The 19,186-nt window shown below is 42.6% G+C and overlaps 1 protein-coding gene across 5 annotated transcripts in view; it reads left to right on the top strand.

Moving 5' to 3' along the window:
- STXBP6 (syntaxin binding protein 6) overlaps positions 1-19,186 on the top strand; it is a 210,663-nt gene that overhangs the window by 39,287 nt on the left and 152,190 nt on the right. For all 5 annotated transcript variants that reach the window (XM_084631313.1, XM_084631309.1, XM_084631312.1 and 2 more), the window contains exon 2: positions 2,354-2,541. In XM_084631313.1, the coding sequence (XP_084487439.1) occupies positions 2,388-2,541 (154 nt within the window). In that variant the 5' untranslated portion in view covers positions 2,354-2,387. The remainder of the gene's footprint in view (positions 1-2,353; positions 2,542-19,186) is intronic.

Raw genomic sequence — 19,186 nt, 5'->3', positions numbered from 1 at the left:
ACATCAACCTAATTCACACTAAAAAGTATTTCCCACCGATGTAACTCACCCACTACACCAACTTAATAACTGCACATATGCGAGAGGCGTAGTGTTTAAGGTGATGTAATTAGGTCACCGCAGTGTCAGTGTAGACACTGCATTACTTGCATCAACTGTTGCTGCCTTTCAGAAGCCTTTCCACAATGCCCCATACTAACAGTTAAATTGGTGCAAGCTTTCCTGGAAAGGGTGCAGACAATTGATACAAGGAGTGTAGTGCAGACATGCAAAAGTGATTTAATTACTGTGGTGGCTATATGTCGACTTAATTTTGCAGTGTAGACATACTCTAAAGCAGGGGAAGGCAAACTTTTTGGCCCGAGGGCCACATCTGGATATGGAAACCGTATGGTGGGCCGTGAATGCTCACGAAATTGGGGGTTGGGATGTGGGAGGGGGTGAGGGCTTCGGCTGGGGGTGTGGACTCTGGGGTGGGGCCAGAAATTAGGAGTTCAGGATGCGAGAGGGGCAGGGGGTTGGGGTGCGGGGGGGGGGGAGGTGAGGGTTCTGGGGTGGTACTGAGGATGAGGGGTTGGGGGTGCAGGATGGTGCTCCGGACTGAGGGGTTTGGAGGGTGGGAAGGGGATCGGGGTGGTACAGGGGGTTGGAGTACAGGAGTGGGTCAGGGATGCATGTTCTGGGGGGTGCTTACCACAAGCAGCTCCCAGAAGAAGCAGCAGCATGTCCCCCCTTCAACTCCTACGTGGAGGCACAGCCAGCCGGCTCTGCATGCTGCCCTGTCCACAGACACCACCCCTGCAGCTCCCACTGGCCAGGAACCATGGACAATGGGAGCTGCGGAGGTGGCGCTTGAGGTGGGGGCAGTGTGCGGAGCCTCCTGGCTGCCCCTATGCATAGGAGCAGGAGGAGGGACATGCTGGTGCTTCTGGGAGCTGCGCAGAGTGGGGCAAGCCTGCGACCCTGCTCCTGGCTGGAGGGAGGCAAGCCCTGGACCTCACTCCCCAGCGGGAGCTCAAGGGACAGATTAAAATGCCTGGAGGGCCAGATGTGCCGTAGTTTGCCCACCCCTGCCCTATAGGCTGGTATCAAGGGAGTGGCTCCCAAGGGAGAAATAAGTTTAAACTATTTGAAGGAGTCAAACGGAAGGTCATCTAATTTATTTGGAAGTCTCCAGAGAAAACAGGGCTGGGGTCAGTGACAGAAAGAGGGTGAGGAGTCCAATCTTTGTGGTGACAGAGGCACTCTTCCTCATAACTAGCTGCCATATAGTCTCTTAAGACCTAGTGGAGTCACTCAATGATGAGTTAATTGGAGTTACAACTTGAGAATTGCTCCTGACTTGATTCCTGTTCACATAGAAACACTCTTAACTACATTGTGGAGGTGCTTTTAACTCTACTTGTTCGCTCAAGAGAGAGTATAAGTTACCTATATCTTGAGTGACCTCTACCTGTAAGTCAAGTGAACATGATTCATCTGTTACTAACACGACCACTCTGTAATGAGGACATGTCTGCGTAGGTACCAAATCCCTGGAGCACCCACAGAAAAAAATAGTGGATGCTTAGCACCCACCGTCAGCCAGCGCCTCCTGTCCACTGGTGGCCCTGCCAGTTAACTCCTCCCTCTCTCTCCCTCCCAGCGCCTCCCACCTGCTGCGATCAGCTGTCCCGTGGTGTGCTGGGGGGGGAGGAGGCAGAACTGTGTGGGGAGAGATGGGGTGGAATGGGGGCTTGGGAAAAAGGGTGGGATCGGGCTGGCTGTGGGGGCGGAGTGGGTGTGGGCAGAGGTGGGGAATTAGGGGAAGGGATCGGGTGGGGGTGGGTCCTGGGGTGGAGCGGGTGGTTGAGCACCTTTAGGGCCTGGATGAAGCCAGTTCTGGTGCATGTTCACATGCTGCTAGTCCTTCAATGCCTTCCCACAAGTCTCTCTCTGCACTTGAGAAGGACAGATGTGGTTTCGCACAATTCACGGGTAAAGAATTCATAGAACAGTTTGGATTACTGCAGCACTGAGAACCATGAGATATGCTACACATGAATGAATACAGCACCAGTACAGACACTGCAAATCTTTTGCAGTGTGGCTGCTCTTACTTGAGCAAGGCTAACTCGAGAGGAGTAACTTGTCTGTAGGTAAATTTGATTTAACTCTGCAGTGAAAACATACCTTTAGGTGCTTTTGAAAATCCCACCTCTAGATGACAAGAGGTGAAATTATTGTGCAAAGCCTTTCAAGTCATTCAAGACTTAATTTGAAGTCCAGAATAATTGATCTACATGAAAGTCAACCATAGTCTCTTGTAACTTAGCATTTCATTTTAAATTTTTGATTGATTATTTTATTTTAGAGAAGACAGCAGCCTCTTCCATCTCTGATCTACGATGAGTGCCAAAGCTGCTATCAACAAAGAAATTTTCGCCCCACACGATGAAAGGATGCTGGGAGCTGTCCAAGTGAAAAGGAGAACGAAGAAAAAGATCCCTTTCCTAGCAACTGGGGGCCAGGGTGAATATTTAACCTACATCTGCTTGTCAGGTAAGATAAATAATTTTGACATCTAGCCATCCTTTTGGTTTATCTTTGAAGTTTGATTAACGGATTGGCTATCATCTGTTGCTATAAGGAACAGTGTGACTTGCATTTTAATAATGCAAGTGGATGAACTATGATGGTTACATCTTTAATGTTTATAAGTTTGAATGCAGGAAGTGTGTGGTTTGTCATATGATATAGCTGACAGATATTGCTGATTTAGTCGAAGGTTTCACAGTTATTATTAAAACTGTTGGTGGCATAGTTGCACAGTATGAACTTATCCTGTAGTTAGTATACTTGGAAATATTAGGTCTTTGTTAATCTGATTCAGCTATTCCTCTAAGGGATGAACTTTATATTGTACCTGCTTCTCCTGTATTTCCTTCAATTGTCTGAAACTAATACACTCCCCTGTTCCTTTCAAAGATCCCCTCTGTGTATGATTACGTCATTGGGACCATGGCAACTTAGCTGTTTTCAGCTCTGTGAAGAATGTCACTGTCACCTAATTTAAAAAGGGGATGAAAAACAGAAGTATTACTACTGTTTTGGGTGAGGATGGGAAGGATGGGTGAGGATGGGAAGAAAGAACATAAAAATCTCTTTGAGGTCGTCATGTAGAAGGGAGAAGGATGGTCTCCTTGTTGCTGATGTGTTTAGGCATGTTTTTAGTATGCATTGCAGTATCTCATTAGGATTCTACCAAGTAGCTAGCAAAAAAACTGCAAATTTGAGTTTGGGCCAAGGGTAATATGATAACATGGCCTTGATGTTTTCTGCTATTTTAAATTTGTATATTCTTTTCTTCCTACCCTGATGTTAAAGCATAAGTATTATATAGTGCCCTTTTTGCTCACTCAGATTGTGAGAGTGAACTCAATTCTGTGACAGCATAATATGTATGCCACAATTTAATTGCTTTCCTCGGATTGACGGGTCTTTTGTTTTGTTTTTAAGCACTGAGATGCTATATATGTGTTAGAGCATAAATAAATATAATTTCAACTACCAAAAGAAGACAGACTTCTTTGTATGGAGATAAAAAAGAGTTATTAAACTATTTGTAAATCCCTGAAGGAACACTTTAAATTTCTGTCCACATTTGAATTTTGTTAAAACAAATTATGATAAATGAAGGCGGGGGTGGGGGAGCTACCTTTTATGGACACCCAGCCAGCCATTGCTATAAAATCCCTCTTAGTAGCTGTTATCTAATTGCTCTATCTGTAAACGGTTAAAAAGTCTCAATTCTATGCATAGGTAAAAGGAAGTGAGTGGGCCTGGCCAAAAGAGCTAATGGGAAGGCTAGAACTTCTAAAAATTGAACAAAGACTCCCTTTTGTCTGCTCTCAGGGAGAGGCAGTTATGCTGTGAGAAGCTTGGATCAGGTATGAGAAATCGTCAGTAGATACCTAGAAACTACTCATCTAAAACCACAGATATGTAAGTAGATCAGGAAATGTCTAGGAAGACGAGATTAGGTTTATCCCTTTTATTTCTCTCTGGCTTGTGGATTCCTCCATGCTAACCCCAACGCTTTTGTTTTGCTTGTAACCTTTAAGCTGGACTTCAAGAGAGCTATTCTTGATGCTTAATCCTTGTAGTTGTGAGGTTTTTTTGTTTTTTGTTTTAAATCTAGCAAAAGCCTAAGTTCCCAGATGTATTTTCTTTTTTTATTATAAATAAAATTTACTTTTTTTTAAGAACAGAACTGGATTTTTGTGTCTTAAGAGTGCACATGTTGTTTAACTAGCTGGTGGCAACAGCTGATTTCTTCCGCCCCCCTCCCCCCTCAGCTCTTCCCCGGGCGGGGATGTGTGTGTGTGTGAAAGGGCTCGAGGGTACTCCAAAAGAAGGAATTCCCAAGTGCGCCTTCCTGGGTTCTCAAGGGGGTTCTGCACTTGGGTGGTGGCAGCATCTACCAATCCAAGGTCAGAGAAAAGCTAAAACCTTGGGAGTTTAATAAAAACCTGAGTGGAGAGATTCTAAATTTTTAGAATCCTTGCGGGCCCCCACCTTCTAAATTTGAAGTGCCAGAGTGGGGAATAAGCCTTGACACAAATAAACAAAACCAAACAAGCTTTCATAAAACTGAAGACCAATAGAAATGATTCCACAATTTAAAAAATACCATTTTCATTTATTTTACTTTTTAACAAATATTCCCCAGCAGCATGTTAAAGAGCAAAGAAGTGATTCATTGATTTTTTTTCATTGTTCCTGTTGCAAACAATGCAAAAACTAAGCCAGATGTATAGTAACAGTACATTGGATTTCCTTTAACCTTTTGTCTCTGACATAACTAAGTCGACACCCTTTAAATAGAAAGGTATGAAATAGAGTGGATTTTTGTTTTTGCTGTTGCCTTTTTATGAACATTCTTTGATCTAAAGTGATTGGTTTAAAATAAAAAGTGTTTTAGTTTTTTGAAGTGGAACTGCCATTTATGTATTCAATACCTTAGAAAAAAATTATAATACTTGTGCACTGTAGGCATTGCAGTAATAGATAACCTAATAGTTGCCCAGAAACTCTTGAGTATGTCTTGGGTAATAATGTCCTCTTACTTTTCAGGCTGTGTTGCAAACAGTTTTTCTGTAACTGTTTTTAGTGTATCACTATAAAATCAGGAGCAGCTGGGGGAAACTGCGAGCTGCTTGGAGATGTCAGTCAGATTGATGTCTCTTGCCCAAGCATCTATTCTTACTATTTATATCTCCGTTTGAACAACAAATATAGCAAGAACATATCTGTTTAATATTCTGATTTCATATTATTTTCCCTTAACGCACACTTTTAAACTGTTTGTTTTCAAACTCATGGTGAACTGATACCACCTTCTGGCTAAAATGATATGGCTGACAGCCAAAGAAAGAGAAACCCTGAAATATGAATATGAGATTTAAGTCTGAATTGTGGACTCTGTAACGTTTTCTTTTCAGCTGTTAGTATCATAGGATCTTAGTTTTCATTTTCATTTTTCCTCCATCGCCTTTCTACTGCAATCTTTAAAGGGTTGAAGGAATTGCACTTTTATGCTGAATACTTTAGGATTATCAGAGTGAAATACATATGCAGATGAATTAGGAATATAGTTGTGTAAACACTTTGAAGTACGGTTTAAAATTAGTTTCAGTTATTTGGTTTGACTGGAGAAGAAGTTTTCAGGCCTGAGTTTCCTGTGGTCTAACCCTACATGCAAGCTCTGAGTTTTCGTGAAGTTGTCAGGACCTGGAGTAATACCAGTGTTCATATTGGGAAACTACCATTGGAATTTCTCAGTAAACAAGCGTCAGACTTGAAGTGTGTCCAGAGAAGTCTGCTTTTCTTGATGTTTTTTTCCAGAATAATTTCTTTCCAATACAACTTAACTTAAATTACCAAAGTATAAAAAGGCAAAACTTATTAATAACTCTCCTTTTAGCGCATATATGCATAATATACATGTATATATGTTAACGTGTATATCAAATATATAATGTGCTTATGTATGTACACATAAGGGCCAACCAGACATCAAAAAAAGTCACTATGTATTTAGGTTTGGAAGGATCAGATTTTAGTCGGTAAATGTTGGTAAACATTGATTTCAATGTAAACACACAAACGACGATAAAATATTTCCATCAATTAATAATAGAAATTTACAGACAGGCAAAGTAAGAGCAATGCTGGTTAAGAACTTATTAGAGTTTAAGGTTAGGTATTTTATATATTTTTACATGCAATATTGACAATTTTTGTCTTTTTAAGGGTTATAACGGTTTAACTTTTTGAATATCAATGTCTACAGGGGAGTCATACATTAAATAATTGTATGACTCCCCTGTACTGCCTGAGTTCCCCAATTTCCTGCAACTGTGAAAATTTAAATGGATAAATTAAAAACACTTAAAAATGAATGTAGATATACATCAAAATTATTTTTAAAAATAGTGAATTCTGCGAAGCCACTCCTCCCCCACGATATGTAGAAGACATTGGCTGTAGAAGAATTTGCTTGTATTGGACAGGATCCTGGTGGAAAAGTTGAAAACTAGGATTATTTGTATTGTCAGCAAAACCTAACTAGCCAGGGAAGTAAACTTAAATTCACTGTGAAGTTTACCACACTCTAGTGTACTTGTATTTTATTAATTTTGTTCTTCTCATTCATTGGATTGGCTTTTATTGATGTTTGTTTATATAAAAACTAAGGATGTTAAAATTATAGTGGAATGTATAAGGACTGAGGTGTCTTACTGCTTTTGTGGGTCTAATTTCCACTGACTAGTTTACTTTGTGCTGTACTAAAGTAATTTTGATAACTCGTTTTTAATGAGAGCTTAACTTGCAAACTGAAACAATCAGCCCACATGAAGTGACTTTTTAAATGATGGTGGTAAATATTCCATGTACAAGAAGTCCCTGCTAAGTCCTAGTGTTGGAATCTAGGTTCTTATATGTACAGAAACCTGAAACTCAATTATGGTAATGTTTATACTATATTCACTGTTCAGGTTGTAGCTTGTGAGTTATATGATGTGTTTAAAAATCAGGTAAACATATTTGTCATTCCAAATGTAAATTCAGTATGTATTGTACAAAACTACTAAGGACCTAAAGATCTCTGTAAAGAACCTCTCTGCTCCATGTCTATAGGTTCCTAAGAGAAGGACAGGTGAGAAGGTTAACTGTTAAACATTACAAGCTGAAGGAGAGGGAGCAAGAAATTACTCTTTAAAATTTAAGTACATGCTTAACTGCATGCTTGAATGCTTTGCTGTATTGGGATCTAAGGCTAGAAAGAATTGTTTATGATGGTATAAGGAGTTGTAATGGATTGAAACTAATTGAAAGGTAATTTAGGAACAGTGTTACAAAGCTGCCTTAGTCTATGTCTACATTATAGCGGCGCAGCTGCACCAATGCCGCACATCTGGTGAAGACACTTTAATCCGACAGGAGAGAGCTTTCCCATCAGCTTAATAACTGCTGCCTCTTCAAGCGATGGTAGCTGTGTTGGTGGGAGAAGCTGTCCCACTGATATAGCATGGTCCACACCGGTGGTTAGGTCAGTATAACTTACGTTGATCGGAGGTGTTGATTATGCCAAATTAAGGGCTTGTCTACACTGGCACTTTACAGCGTTGCAACTTTCTCGCTCAGGGGTGTGAAAACACCTCTCTCTCCCCCCCAGCCCCCGAGCGCTGCAAGTTTCCCCAGTGTAGACAGTGCACCAGCATTGGGAACTGGTAGCTGTTCCCCTCGTGGAGGTTTTTTTTTAAGAGCGCTGAGAGAGAGCTCTCCCAGCGTTATGCCGCGACTACATATCCATGTTAAAGCACTGCTGTGGCCAGCGCTTTAATGTTGCTAGTGAAGACATGCCCTAAGTTATACCGAAGTAATTTGTAGTGTACACATAGCCTCACAGTCTATTAGACTGTGGAATAATAGGTCAAAGGGGGGGAAGAAACCCTATTGTTTGCCTACACGAAGCCTTCTATTATACTGCAGTGATAAAGTAGGACGGACAAGCATGGAGGAGCCATATACCATTTAACTGTGGAGATGGAGAAGAAAACAAGCAAGCAGTAGACAGGGGAAATGGAGAAAAGCAGTGACTGCAGATAGTACAAACAGAGGATGAAAACGGGGCTGTCTCTTATAAAAAGAGTTGGAAAGGATTTGACATAAAGTTAGTAAATTCAAAGTTAAAAACAGATATTCCATCTGTATTACTTTACCGCCTCGTTCACACCACCAGACAGAATGACAAGATGTTAAGTGAGTCAGACTTAACTTTGAGTCTTGTGGACTTCGTCTTATATAACCTTAAACAAAAGTTCTTTTAAAAAGATTTTTTTTGTTTGGCCTTATTGTTAAAGAAATGTGTGAATAAAATTCTGAGTGTGTGGAATAAGCTCTGTATACTTTAAGAAATCATGTTTCATAAAACATGGTGCTTAACTGTATTGCCAATGCTAAGTGTTCAAAGGAGTTTGCACCGATTATACCAAGTGGACATAAAAACTCACTTTAAGTTAAACCAATACAATTTTCTTCTCTAGACGAGGCCTTCTCTAGACTTTCCTTCCTCCTCATCGTATAATAGTGCACTGAAAAATGCTGAATGTGACAACATCCTACTTTTTCATATGGCTTTTATCTAAAGCTGAAAATTTCCATTTTAAAATTGCCAAAGAAAAAAAACAGATCTTCCAAGCGCTAAGAGAAATCAACAGAAGACCAAAGGAATAGTAAGAATTCTCTGTCTCTGTCACACACTATCCCTTTTTCTTTCCCTACCGTTACAATCATAGAATATCAGGGTTGGAAGGGACCTCAGGAGGTCATCTACTCCAACCCCCTGCTCAAAGCAGGACCAATCCCCAACTAAATCATCCCAGCCAGGGCTTTGTCAGGCCTGACCTTAAAAATTCCTAAGGAAGGAGATTCCACCACCTCTCTAGGTAACGCATTCCAGTGTTTCACCACCCTCCTAGTGAAAAAGGTTTTCCTAATATCCATCCTAAATCTCCCCCACTGCAACTTGAGACCATTACTCCTTGTTCTGTCACCTGCTACCACTGAGAACAGTCTAGATCCATCCTCTTTGGAACTCCCTTTCAGGAAGTTGAAAGCAGCTATCAAATCCCCCCTCATTCTTCTCTTCCGCAGACTAAGCAATCCCAGTTCCCTCAGCCTCTGCTCATAAGTCATGTGTTCCAGTCCCCTAATCATTTTTGTTGCCCTCCTCTGGACTCTTTCCAATTTTTTCTATCTCGGAGCAACTCCTACTCCTGAGGGAATTCTGCGCCAAAAAATTATGCTCACAACGTTTTAAAATTCTGCAAATTTTATTTGTCAATAAATAAATGTGGCTCCAGCATGGCAGTGGGGAGCACAGGCCACTGGCTGCACTGAGGTGGGAAATCACGCTGCAGCCTCCACCTCAGCCAGTTCAGGGACTCGACGATGAGGCTGCACCTGATGCTGACATAGTGCAAGGCCTGGGCCTGCCCCAGAAAGACCCTGGGTCCCTGCCTCTCTGTGCCAGGCACACCTGGTGAGAGTTGGGCAGGCTCAGCCCAGCAGGATCCAAGTGTGGAGGGGCTTAGTGTGGGGGATCCAGGTGTGGGGTGAGAGGTTTCCGTGTGGGGCAATCTGGGTGTGGGTGGTTCAGTGGGAGATCTGGGTGCACAGGGGCTCGTTGTGGGGTTCCAGGTGCAGGACACTCTGCAAGGGATCCAGGTGGAGGTGGTTGGGGCTCAGCGGAGCAGGGGGTCTAGGGAGATGGGGCTCGGCAGGGGGTCTGGGTGTGGGGCACTCAGTGTGGGGGTCCGGGTGCTGGGAGAGTGGGGCTTGATGGGGTGGGGGTCCAGGTGCAGCTGGTTGGGGCTCAGTGGGGTGGGGGTCTGGGTGCTGGGGAGGCTCCTTGGAGGGGTCCAGGTGTAGGGGGGTAGGGCTTGTAAGGGTGAGGGTTCTATGGGCCTGCTTATCGAGGGAGCCCCAGCTGCCACCAAGGGGACAGCACATGCCGAGCTCCCGCTTCCCCCCGCGATTCCCCTTTTCTCTCTCTCTCCTCACTCCCACATTCCTCTCCGCCATCCTGTTGCACTCCCCTTCCTTCCCCACTGCCTCTTCCCGCTACCCCCCTTCCCTCATTTCCAACACCTGCCTTACCCAGCCCCACCACGGGCACTCACTGATGCACAGAAAACAGGAAGGCTCCCAGCACACAGAAGGGGAGCATGACTGGCACTAGGACCCAGGAGGCGGTGTTCAGTTTCAGAATCAGCAGAGCCTGAGATGCAGCCTCCTTCCTTCATCTGGGCAACTCTGCGCTTGCAGAAATGAGGGGGGAGCAGTGGCACATAACCCCATGTGCACCCCCCCATGCCTCGCCTCTGTTTTTTGGGGGGCAGTCTCCTTTCAAAACTGCACCCATGTTCGTGCTTCCCCCACCACTGTGTGGCTTCTCTTGGCTTCCTTGCTGTTTTCTGCAGGGAAACACAGGAATTCTGTGGGGGGGAGTGTTTTCTGCGAGCGCGCAATCACTCAGAGTCGTCGTCGTCGTCCCCCCCCCCCCCCCAGGAATAAACTCCTCACCCTAAGTGAAGTGTTGAGGCAACTTTCTCTCAGAGACTTCTTCACAGGGGAAGGAACAAACAGCTTCAAATGCCACAGGTTACTAACCTCTGCCCCAAAGCTTGCAGAGACCAGGACCATTATGCTATGTGCTTAACTTTATTTTAATAATAGGATTGCTCTCGTACTAGACCATTTTAAACTCATTAAACAACTTTTTGAAGTATAAATGTGAATTTCTTAGGTTAAGCTTTGTTTTTGTCCTCCTGTTCTCCATGCAACTTTTTTTTAAGGTGCAGTTTAATTTGCTGCTGCTCCCCATACAAAGTTATTGAATGTGACTTCCATTTCCCTTGAAATGTTTCAAGTACCACAAATACCACTCATGGTTGTGGAACAGCATTGCTGGAAGGAATACTTTGAAGTTAAGGATTGCTGTGGTATATAATCTGTATGCAAAATACTTAGGTTTTTGCCATTAAAAAAACTAAGCAAAGCAAAACAAAACAAAAAAAAACACTATAATCTTAAATGTGTGGAAATAATAACTATAACATTCAGTTACACTTCTCTATCAAAAAGAAAAGGAGGACTTGTGGTACCTTAGAGACTAACCAATTTATTTGAGCATGAGCTTTCGTGAGCTACAGCTCACTTCATCGGATGCATAAGCTGTAGCTCACAAAAGCTTATGCTCAAATAAATTTGTTAGTCTCTAAGGTGCCACAAGTCCTCCTTTTTGCGGATACAGGCTAACACAGCTGCTACTCTGAAACTTCTATATCATTCACTTGAGAGGACTTTAAATTACAAATTGCAATAACTATCACTGACCCTCTCCATTCAGTTACAGTACCAGCATAAACATCACATTTCATTCACTTCCACTACCAATGACACCCATCTTGACCACTTATTTGCTTCACTTCTCCCATAGATATTTCTGTTCTTCCTTCCATACTGTTTCTTGCTTATGGAATGAAATCTCCGCCCTTAACCAATCATAAGGTGACAACTGTCTGAAAACCCACCTCTGCTGAGGTAGCTGCCAGAAATTGGCCAGCCTTTAATAGGTAGATTGATATAGTTATGTTAAATTCGTTTGTGTATGTGCTACAAGATATATAATAAAATGCCTCTTGTAGGCTGACTGGTTAGCCAGTATGCGGGCTTGGGGCGTTGTTTCCATTTGGAGGAGAATTTGATTATAAGAGCCCGGTATTTCTTTGGTGCACACCTGTTTTGTTTACAGAGAATTTACACAAATCCATGAGGCAGTCTCCTTGTTCAGAAATCCAAGTCTGCCTTTTCAGAGAGTACTATGCTTTGTTGAAGCTTTTGTCTCTTGGATTCTGTCTCCCAGGGCCACACATCACTGCTGCTCTCAGTGCCTGCTGGTTTTCTCTTCATTTTCTGGTTCCTTTCTCCTCCTCACTCACACACAGCTGCAACCAAACAATTCCATAGCCCCTTGAGTTGCTTTCAGTCTTCAGGGAAATCCCTTGGTCCACATGGTTAGCTTCTGCTCAGTCCTTGGAATGCTGGCCTGTGCCTTGGTTGGTGGCCTCTACTGTTTCAGCTATCACTAAACAAAGGCACATTTAATTGCTCCCTCTGTTCGCCTGAATGAAGCGAGCCTAGTATGCCCAGAGACTTTTACCAGGTTTGTGATTAATGGCTGCCATTTACACCTACCAGCATAACTAGAGATATATGGTAACTAGAGATATATGGTATATACATATAACCTCTGCCCTCCCTTAATCTTCATATGTTGTTTGTCTTGGGTAAAAAAAATTAGTCTCTGCCCACTTTGCTACATTTTGCTCCCCTATGCAGCTCCCCACCTTCGTTTCTGTTGCTTGTCTCTTTAGATTGCAAGCTACTCTGGGCAGGGATTCTCTCTTCTTCCTGTGTGTCAAAATGGCACCCAGCCCAAAGGGGTCTGTATCCTGACTGAGGGCATCTAGCCACTATCAAAATACAAATAACTGGAATTTGCAGGTGAAGAATACACACTTAAATGTTTCAGTTTTAGCCTTCCTGATCATCATTGTGTCTTAGGGTGTCTGTGTTAGTTTCCTGAGACATTGTTTTCCATAAAACTTCCTCAAGGAAAACATTCTGAAATATTTAAAGTTAATCAAAGTCAAGGAAATGATGTCATAGGATTCTTACAGCTAGGTGAAGGGACAGTTGTGAAGTTTCAGTTTATGTGTTGAAAATAGGCTCTTTGTAGGTTCCAGGATCAATGTCTGTTAGATCCATTGCCAATGTCTTACTTTTTGAAGCTGAGGGAGACTGCACAGGACTTGAATAAGCACTATACTTCCTTGCAGTGGATGAGGAGATGTTCAGAAACCCTAGGAGAGAAACATTTGCTAGCAGGTGTGTTCCATGCTCTTTAGTCCATTCCTACCCCCTGTTGTTTTTGCAGCATGTGTGTGAATAGCATTTCCTCTCCAGACAATGAACTTTGCCAACTTTCCCGTGCTGTAAGACTGTGCAAAGTTTGTCCTATTCCTGTGCTTCAGATATTTACTTTCACTTTCATGTGTGAAGTGAATTGACGCTTAAAACTGATGCAATGTAAATGTAAGGAGAATACATTTAAAATTTATTGTGCTAATGACTGAGATTTGTCCTTACTAATCCTTTAAGTTGTTAATTTAATATAAACTCACGGATGGTATTCTCCTTTTGATTAATCCTTATCCATGTAGCTGCTGAAGAACTTAGTGGAATTGTTTTAAATATTTCCATGCTTTTGTTGCTTCTGAAAGATGCTCTTTTGTGGCAGCACTGAAAACGGATGGTTTTTATTTTTTATAGGGAGCAAATAAATATGGCAGTCACAATGCAGACAAGTTTACCATCTTTGTCTCAATTGTGTCAAATGCTCTTAAGGAGGCTACTACTAGGGCTTGGAGGGCAGGTCAGTTTCCATGTCCAACCTGCTCCTTGGTTCTTAAGATCCTACCAGCAAGAATACCAAAAATGATGGCTACATGTGTATGATGTGGCTATGTATACACGAGAAACCGGAGTAATACTGACTTGCTTCACATAGCTCATCTAAATGAGCATCAGAGAGCAGCAATTTTTTTCAGGTCACTACTTAACATGGGTGGTTTCATACCACTTGCCCGACTATGAGAGGCTCCATATCCCATTATCAGTCCTCCAAGTCACCCCTGCCTCAGAGCTAGGTGAAACTGAAGCAGCTGCTAATGTAACTTGCTATGCAGAAACATACACCACATTGTGGTTTGGAAGATGGATAGCAGTGACATGAATAATGTTCTCTTCACAGCTAATTTTGCTGTCACATCACAGCTCTGAGAATTTAGCTTCTGTGTTAATCTTGTTGAGATTGTTACTTATTTTAAGTCCTCTAAATGTAATTAAATCATTTCTTCATCCACCTATTACCATACGTACTCTTTTTTTGTTTTGGTTCTTCAATAAAATTCTTAACCAAATCTCTTTCTTTACATGTGTGGCTTAGTTTTCACTGTTTGATATAGGGTAACATTTTCAAAAGTACCTAAATCCCATTTCTGAAAGAAGTTGACTTCCAATGCTAATTAGAGGTCTAATGGGATTTAAGATCCTAAATCCCTTTTGAAAATGTGACTTTGAAGTCTATTGGCTTGTCTACATTTAAACGGTGACAACAACACAGCTGCGGTGCTTCAGTGTAGACACTACGTATGTTGATGGGAGGGATTCTCCCACTGGCATAGGTTATCCACTCTCCAAGAGCCAGTAGTTAGGTCGGCAGAAGAATTCTTCCTTTGACCTAGTGCTGCCTACATGGGGATTTAGGTCTGCTTAACTATAACTTTAAGCTGTTCAGGAAGGACAGACAGGGCAGAAAAGGTGGGGGAGTTGCACTGTATGTAAGGGAGCAGTATGACTGCTCAGAGCTCAAGTATGAAACTGCAGAAAAACCTGAGAGTCTCTGGATTAAGTTTAGAAGTGTGAGCAACAAGGGTGATGTCGTGGTGGAAGTCTACTATAGACCACCGGACCGGGGGATGAGGTGGACGAGGCTTTCTTCCGGCAACTCGCAGAAGTTACTAGATCGCAGGCCCTGGTTCTCATGGGAGACTTCAGTTACCCTGATATCTGCTGGGAGAGCAATACAGCGGTGCACAGACAATCCAGGAAGTTTTTGGAAAATGTAGGGAACAATTTCCTGGTGCAAGTGCTGGAGGAACCAACTAGGTACAGAGCTCTTCTTGACCTGCTGCTCACAAACCGGGAAGAATTAGTAGGGGAAGCAAAAATGGATGGGAACCTGGGAGGCAGTGACCATGAGATGGTCGAGTTCAGGATCCTGACACAAGGAAGAAAGGAAAGCAGCAGAATATGGACCCTGGACTTCCGAAAAGCAGACTGTGACTCCCTCAGGGAACTGATGGGCAAGATCCCCTGGGAGAATAACATGAGGGGATAAGGAGTCCAGAAGAGCTGGCTGTATTTTAAAGAATCCTTATTGAGGTTGTAGGGACAAACCATCCTGATGTGTAGAAAGAATAGTAAATATGGCAGGCGACCAGCTTGGCTTAACAGTGAAATCCTTGCTGATCTTAAATACAAAAAAGAGGCTTACAAGAAGTGGAAGATTGGACAAATGACCAGGGATGAGTATAAAAATATTGCTTGGGCATGCAGGAATGAAATCAGGAAGGCCAAATAACACCTGGAGTTGCAGCTAGCAAGAGATGTTAAGAGTAACAAGAAGGGTTTCTTCAGGTATGTTGGCAACAAGAAGAAAGTCAAGGAAAGTGAGGGCCCCTTACTGAATGAGGGAGGCAACCTAGTGACAGAGGATGTGGAAAAAGCTAATGTACTCGGTGCTTTTTTTCCCCTCTGTCTTCACGAACAAGGTCAGCTCCCAGACTGCTTCACTGGGCAGCACAGCATGAGGAGGAGGTGACCAGCCCTCTGTGGAGAAAGAAGTGGTTCGGTACTATTTAGAAAAGCTGGACGAGCACAAGTCCATGGGGCTGGATGTGTTGTATCCAAGAGTGCTAAAGGAGATGGTGGATGTGATTGCAGAGCCATTGGCCATTATCTTTGAAAACTCATGGCAATCGGGGAAGTCCCAGACGACTGGAAAAAGGCTAATGTAGTGCCCATCTTTAAAAAAGGGAAGGAGGATGATCCTGAGAATGACAGGTCAGTCAGCCTCACCTCAGTCCCTGGAAAAGTCATGAAGCAGGTCCTCAAGGAATCAATTCTGAAGCACTTAAAGGAGAGGAAAGTGATCAGGAATAGTCAGCATGGATTCACCAAGGGCAAGTCATGCCTGACTAATCTAATTGCCTTCTAATACGAGAACTGGTTCTGTGGATGAAGGGAAAGCAGTGGATGTGTTGTTCCTTGACTTTAGCAAAGCTTTTGACACTGTCTCCCACAGTATTCTTGCCAGCAAGTTAAAGAAGTATGGGCTGGATGAATGGACTATAAGGTGGATAGAAAGCTGGCTAGATTGTCAGGCTCAATGGGTAGTGATCAACGGCTCCATGTTTACTTGGCAGCCAGTATCAAGCGGAGTGCCCCAAGGGTCGGTCCTGGGGCTGGTCTTGTTCAATATCTTCATAAATGATCTGGAGGATGGTGTGGATTGCACCCTCAGCAAGTTTGCAGGTGACACTAAACTAGGAGGAGAGGTAGATATGCTGGAGGGTAGGGATAGGATGCAGAGGGCCCCAGACAAATTGGAGGATTGGGACAAAAGAAATCTGATGAGGGTCAACAAGGACAAGTGCAGAGTCCTGCACTTAAGACAGAAGAATCCAATGCACCGCTACAGACTATGGACCGAATGGCTTCTCAGCAGTTCTGCAGAAAAGGACTTCGGGGTTACAGTGGACGAGATCCTGGCTATGAGTCAACAGTGTGCCCTTGTTGCCAAGAAGGCCAATGACATTTTGGGATGTATAAGTAGGGGCACTGCCAGCAGATCGAGGGACGTGATTGTTCCCCTCTATTAGACACTGATGAGGCCTCATCTGGAGTACTGTGTCCAGTTTTGGGCCCCACACTACAAGAAGGATGTGGAAAAATTTGGAAAGAGTCCAGCGGAGGGCAACAAAAATGATTAGGGGACTGGAACACGTGACTTATGAGGAGAGGCTGAGGGAACTGGGGATGTTTAGTCTACGGAAGAGAAGAATGAGGGGGGATTTGATAGCTGCTTTCAACTACCTGAAAGGGGGTTCCAAAGAGGATGGCTCTAGACTGTTCTCAGTGGTAGCAGATGACAGAACAAGGACTAATGGTCTCAAGTTGCTTTGGGGGAGATTTAGGATGGATATTAGGAAAACCTTTTTCACTAGGAGGGTGGTGAAACACTGGAATGCATTACCTAGGGAGGTGGTGGAATCTCCTTCCTCAGAAGTTTTTAAGGTCAGGCTTGACAAAGCCCTGGCTGGGATGATTTAATTGGGGATCGGTCCTGCTTTGAGCAGGGGGTTGGACTAGATGACTTCCTGAGGTCCCTTCCAACCCTGATATTCTATGATTCTGTGATTCTATAACCCTCAGGATTATGGATTTTTTTTTTATACCCCTGAGCAACGTAGTTATGCCGAGCTAATTTTCTAGTGTAAACCAGACCTCAGTCACTTAAATACTTTTTGAAAACTTTGCACATAGTCCATTTGTGGTTGTAGGAGGTGTGGTTGCTTTTTGTTTGCAGTATGACTTGTCTTTTTTGACCTCCATATTGATCTTTTTTTCCATTTTTTTTATATAGTTAAAATTGAATTTCTTTTTAGCAGGCTACACGTATTGATACTGTCCTGAAAAAAAACGCATGTAATTTACGTTGAAACAGTAAATTCCCTCTGGTGGGGTGTGTGTGTGTTTGATCCAGTGCTATTGATATTAGTATATTTTTTCTCTTCACAAAGGTTTTACATCCTTCCCCAAGGATAGTCTGTAATTGCTTTATACCATATATTTCCCTCTTCTTTCCCCTCCTCCCCCCCCCCCCCAAATTCACATGAGTTTAGATCAAAATTGGATGCCTGAGTTACATCACTTAGATATGTGGCCTGTTTCCTAGAGGTGCTCAACACCTGCAGCTTTCATTAAGTGTAATGAAAGCTGTGTTGCTCAGCACCTCTGGAAAAACAGGTCATTTATTTAGGTGACTAACTGGATTTTGGTGCCAATATAGGTTTGAAGAAGTTGGTGTTAGTAGCTAATTTATATAATCCTGTTCCTTCTTTGTCCAAGGTATGAAAGATACCTTGGCTTACACATTCATTTGTTTCTAATTGAGGAAATTATTATTCAGGAAAACAGCTTTTTCGGTTCCTGACCACTCTTTCAACTTGGATTGTGATTACAATTTAAGTCTTACTAAACTCATCAAGTATTCTTCAGTGCAACAGAACATTTCAAAATCTAAATACTGGATTCAGAAATATTATTGAATTGTATTGTTCAATAGTGAAGGAACAAGACTTTTGACTTTTTTCAAAAATAATCACTTATGTAAAGGGAGTTCCAGACTCCTAGATTCATCTGAGGGGTGTTTTTTGTCCCCGACAGTCAGATAGTACATGGTATTGTTTTGAAACATGAAGCATTAATACAGTAAAAGCCTGTGTTATTCGGCACGTTATCAACCAGAAAGCTCCATTAACCGGCATTTCTGATATCTCCCAATACAAATCTTCAATCCAGTAATGCTAGTATACTGCCCAGGAGATTATGCAATTACAAATTCTGCAATCTATTTTTATGCAAAAGAGGCAGAAGACAAGTAAACAAGTAGACTTCAGGGATTTATTCAAAAAAGCAGCTTCCAGGGTATGTCATAGGGTCATTACAGATTCAGCCCAATCTCCTGCATCTTCTACATCTACAGTGATAATTGATGTTGATAATGATGACCCTGAAGCACTGCAAGATCCTGAAGTGCTTTCTGAATCATCAAAGACAGATTAAATTATGGTCAGTATTGTTTTAGTGTTAAGTGTATTTTTAGTGATCTGGGTGTATGCCAGGCACTGCCCATAGTGATATGTAGTGTCATAAGAGAACCTACTATATAGAAAACTTTACTTGTATACACCTAAGTGCTTCAAGAAACCAACTACTCGGCAGTGCAGCACTACTACAGGATTGTTGAGTACCTGTATACTATTTTATATTGTATTCATTTTATTGTGTATTAATTCTTTGAAATTGTTATTCCATTGGTAAGTATAACTCTTAGTTAACCAGAATTTTTGGTTAACCGGTATCCCTGATTCCCCCAACATGCCGGATAATAAAACTTTTACTCGCATGCCCCTGGGACTCTCCCGAGGTAGAATCTAAGTCACTGGCTCAGCTGTTCTCCCGTGTTTTCTCCTGACTACTTTGCTAGGCCAATGTCCAGGAGAGGAAGATCCTCTATATCAGTATAAGGGAGCTGAACACCAGTATGGAGGGTTATCTCAACACAACTGGGAGTTGTCACTGGAATGGGTGTTGGAAATTCCTTTCCAGTCCATCCTTCAGTCCACCAGATGATGGAGACTGCACGGCCATCTCATAGTGCAGTTTG

The sequence above is a fragment of the Lepidochelys olivacea genome, assembly GCF_965140295.1.
Source record: "Lepidochelys olivacea isolate rLepOli2 genome assembly, chromosome: 6".
NCBI classification, from domain to species: Eukaryota; Metazoa; Chordata; order Testudines; family Cheloniidae; genus Lepidochelys; species Lepidochelys olivacea.
The sequence above is the reverse complement of the archived record's forward strand: the minus strand, read 5'-3'. Positions and strand labels throughout refer to the sequence as shown.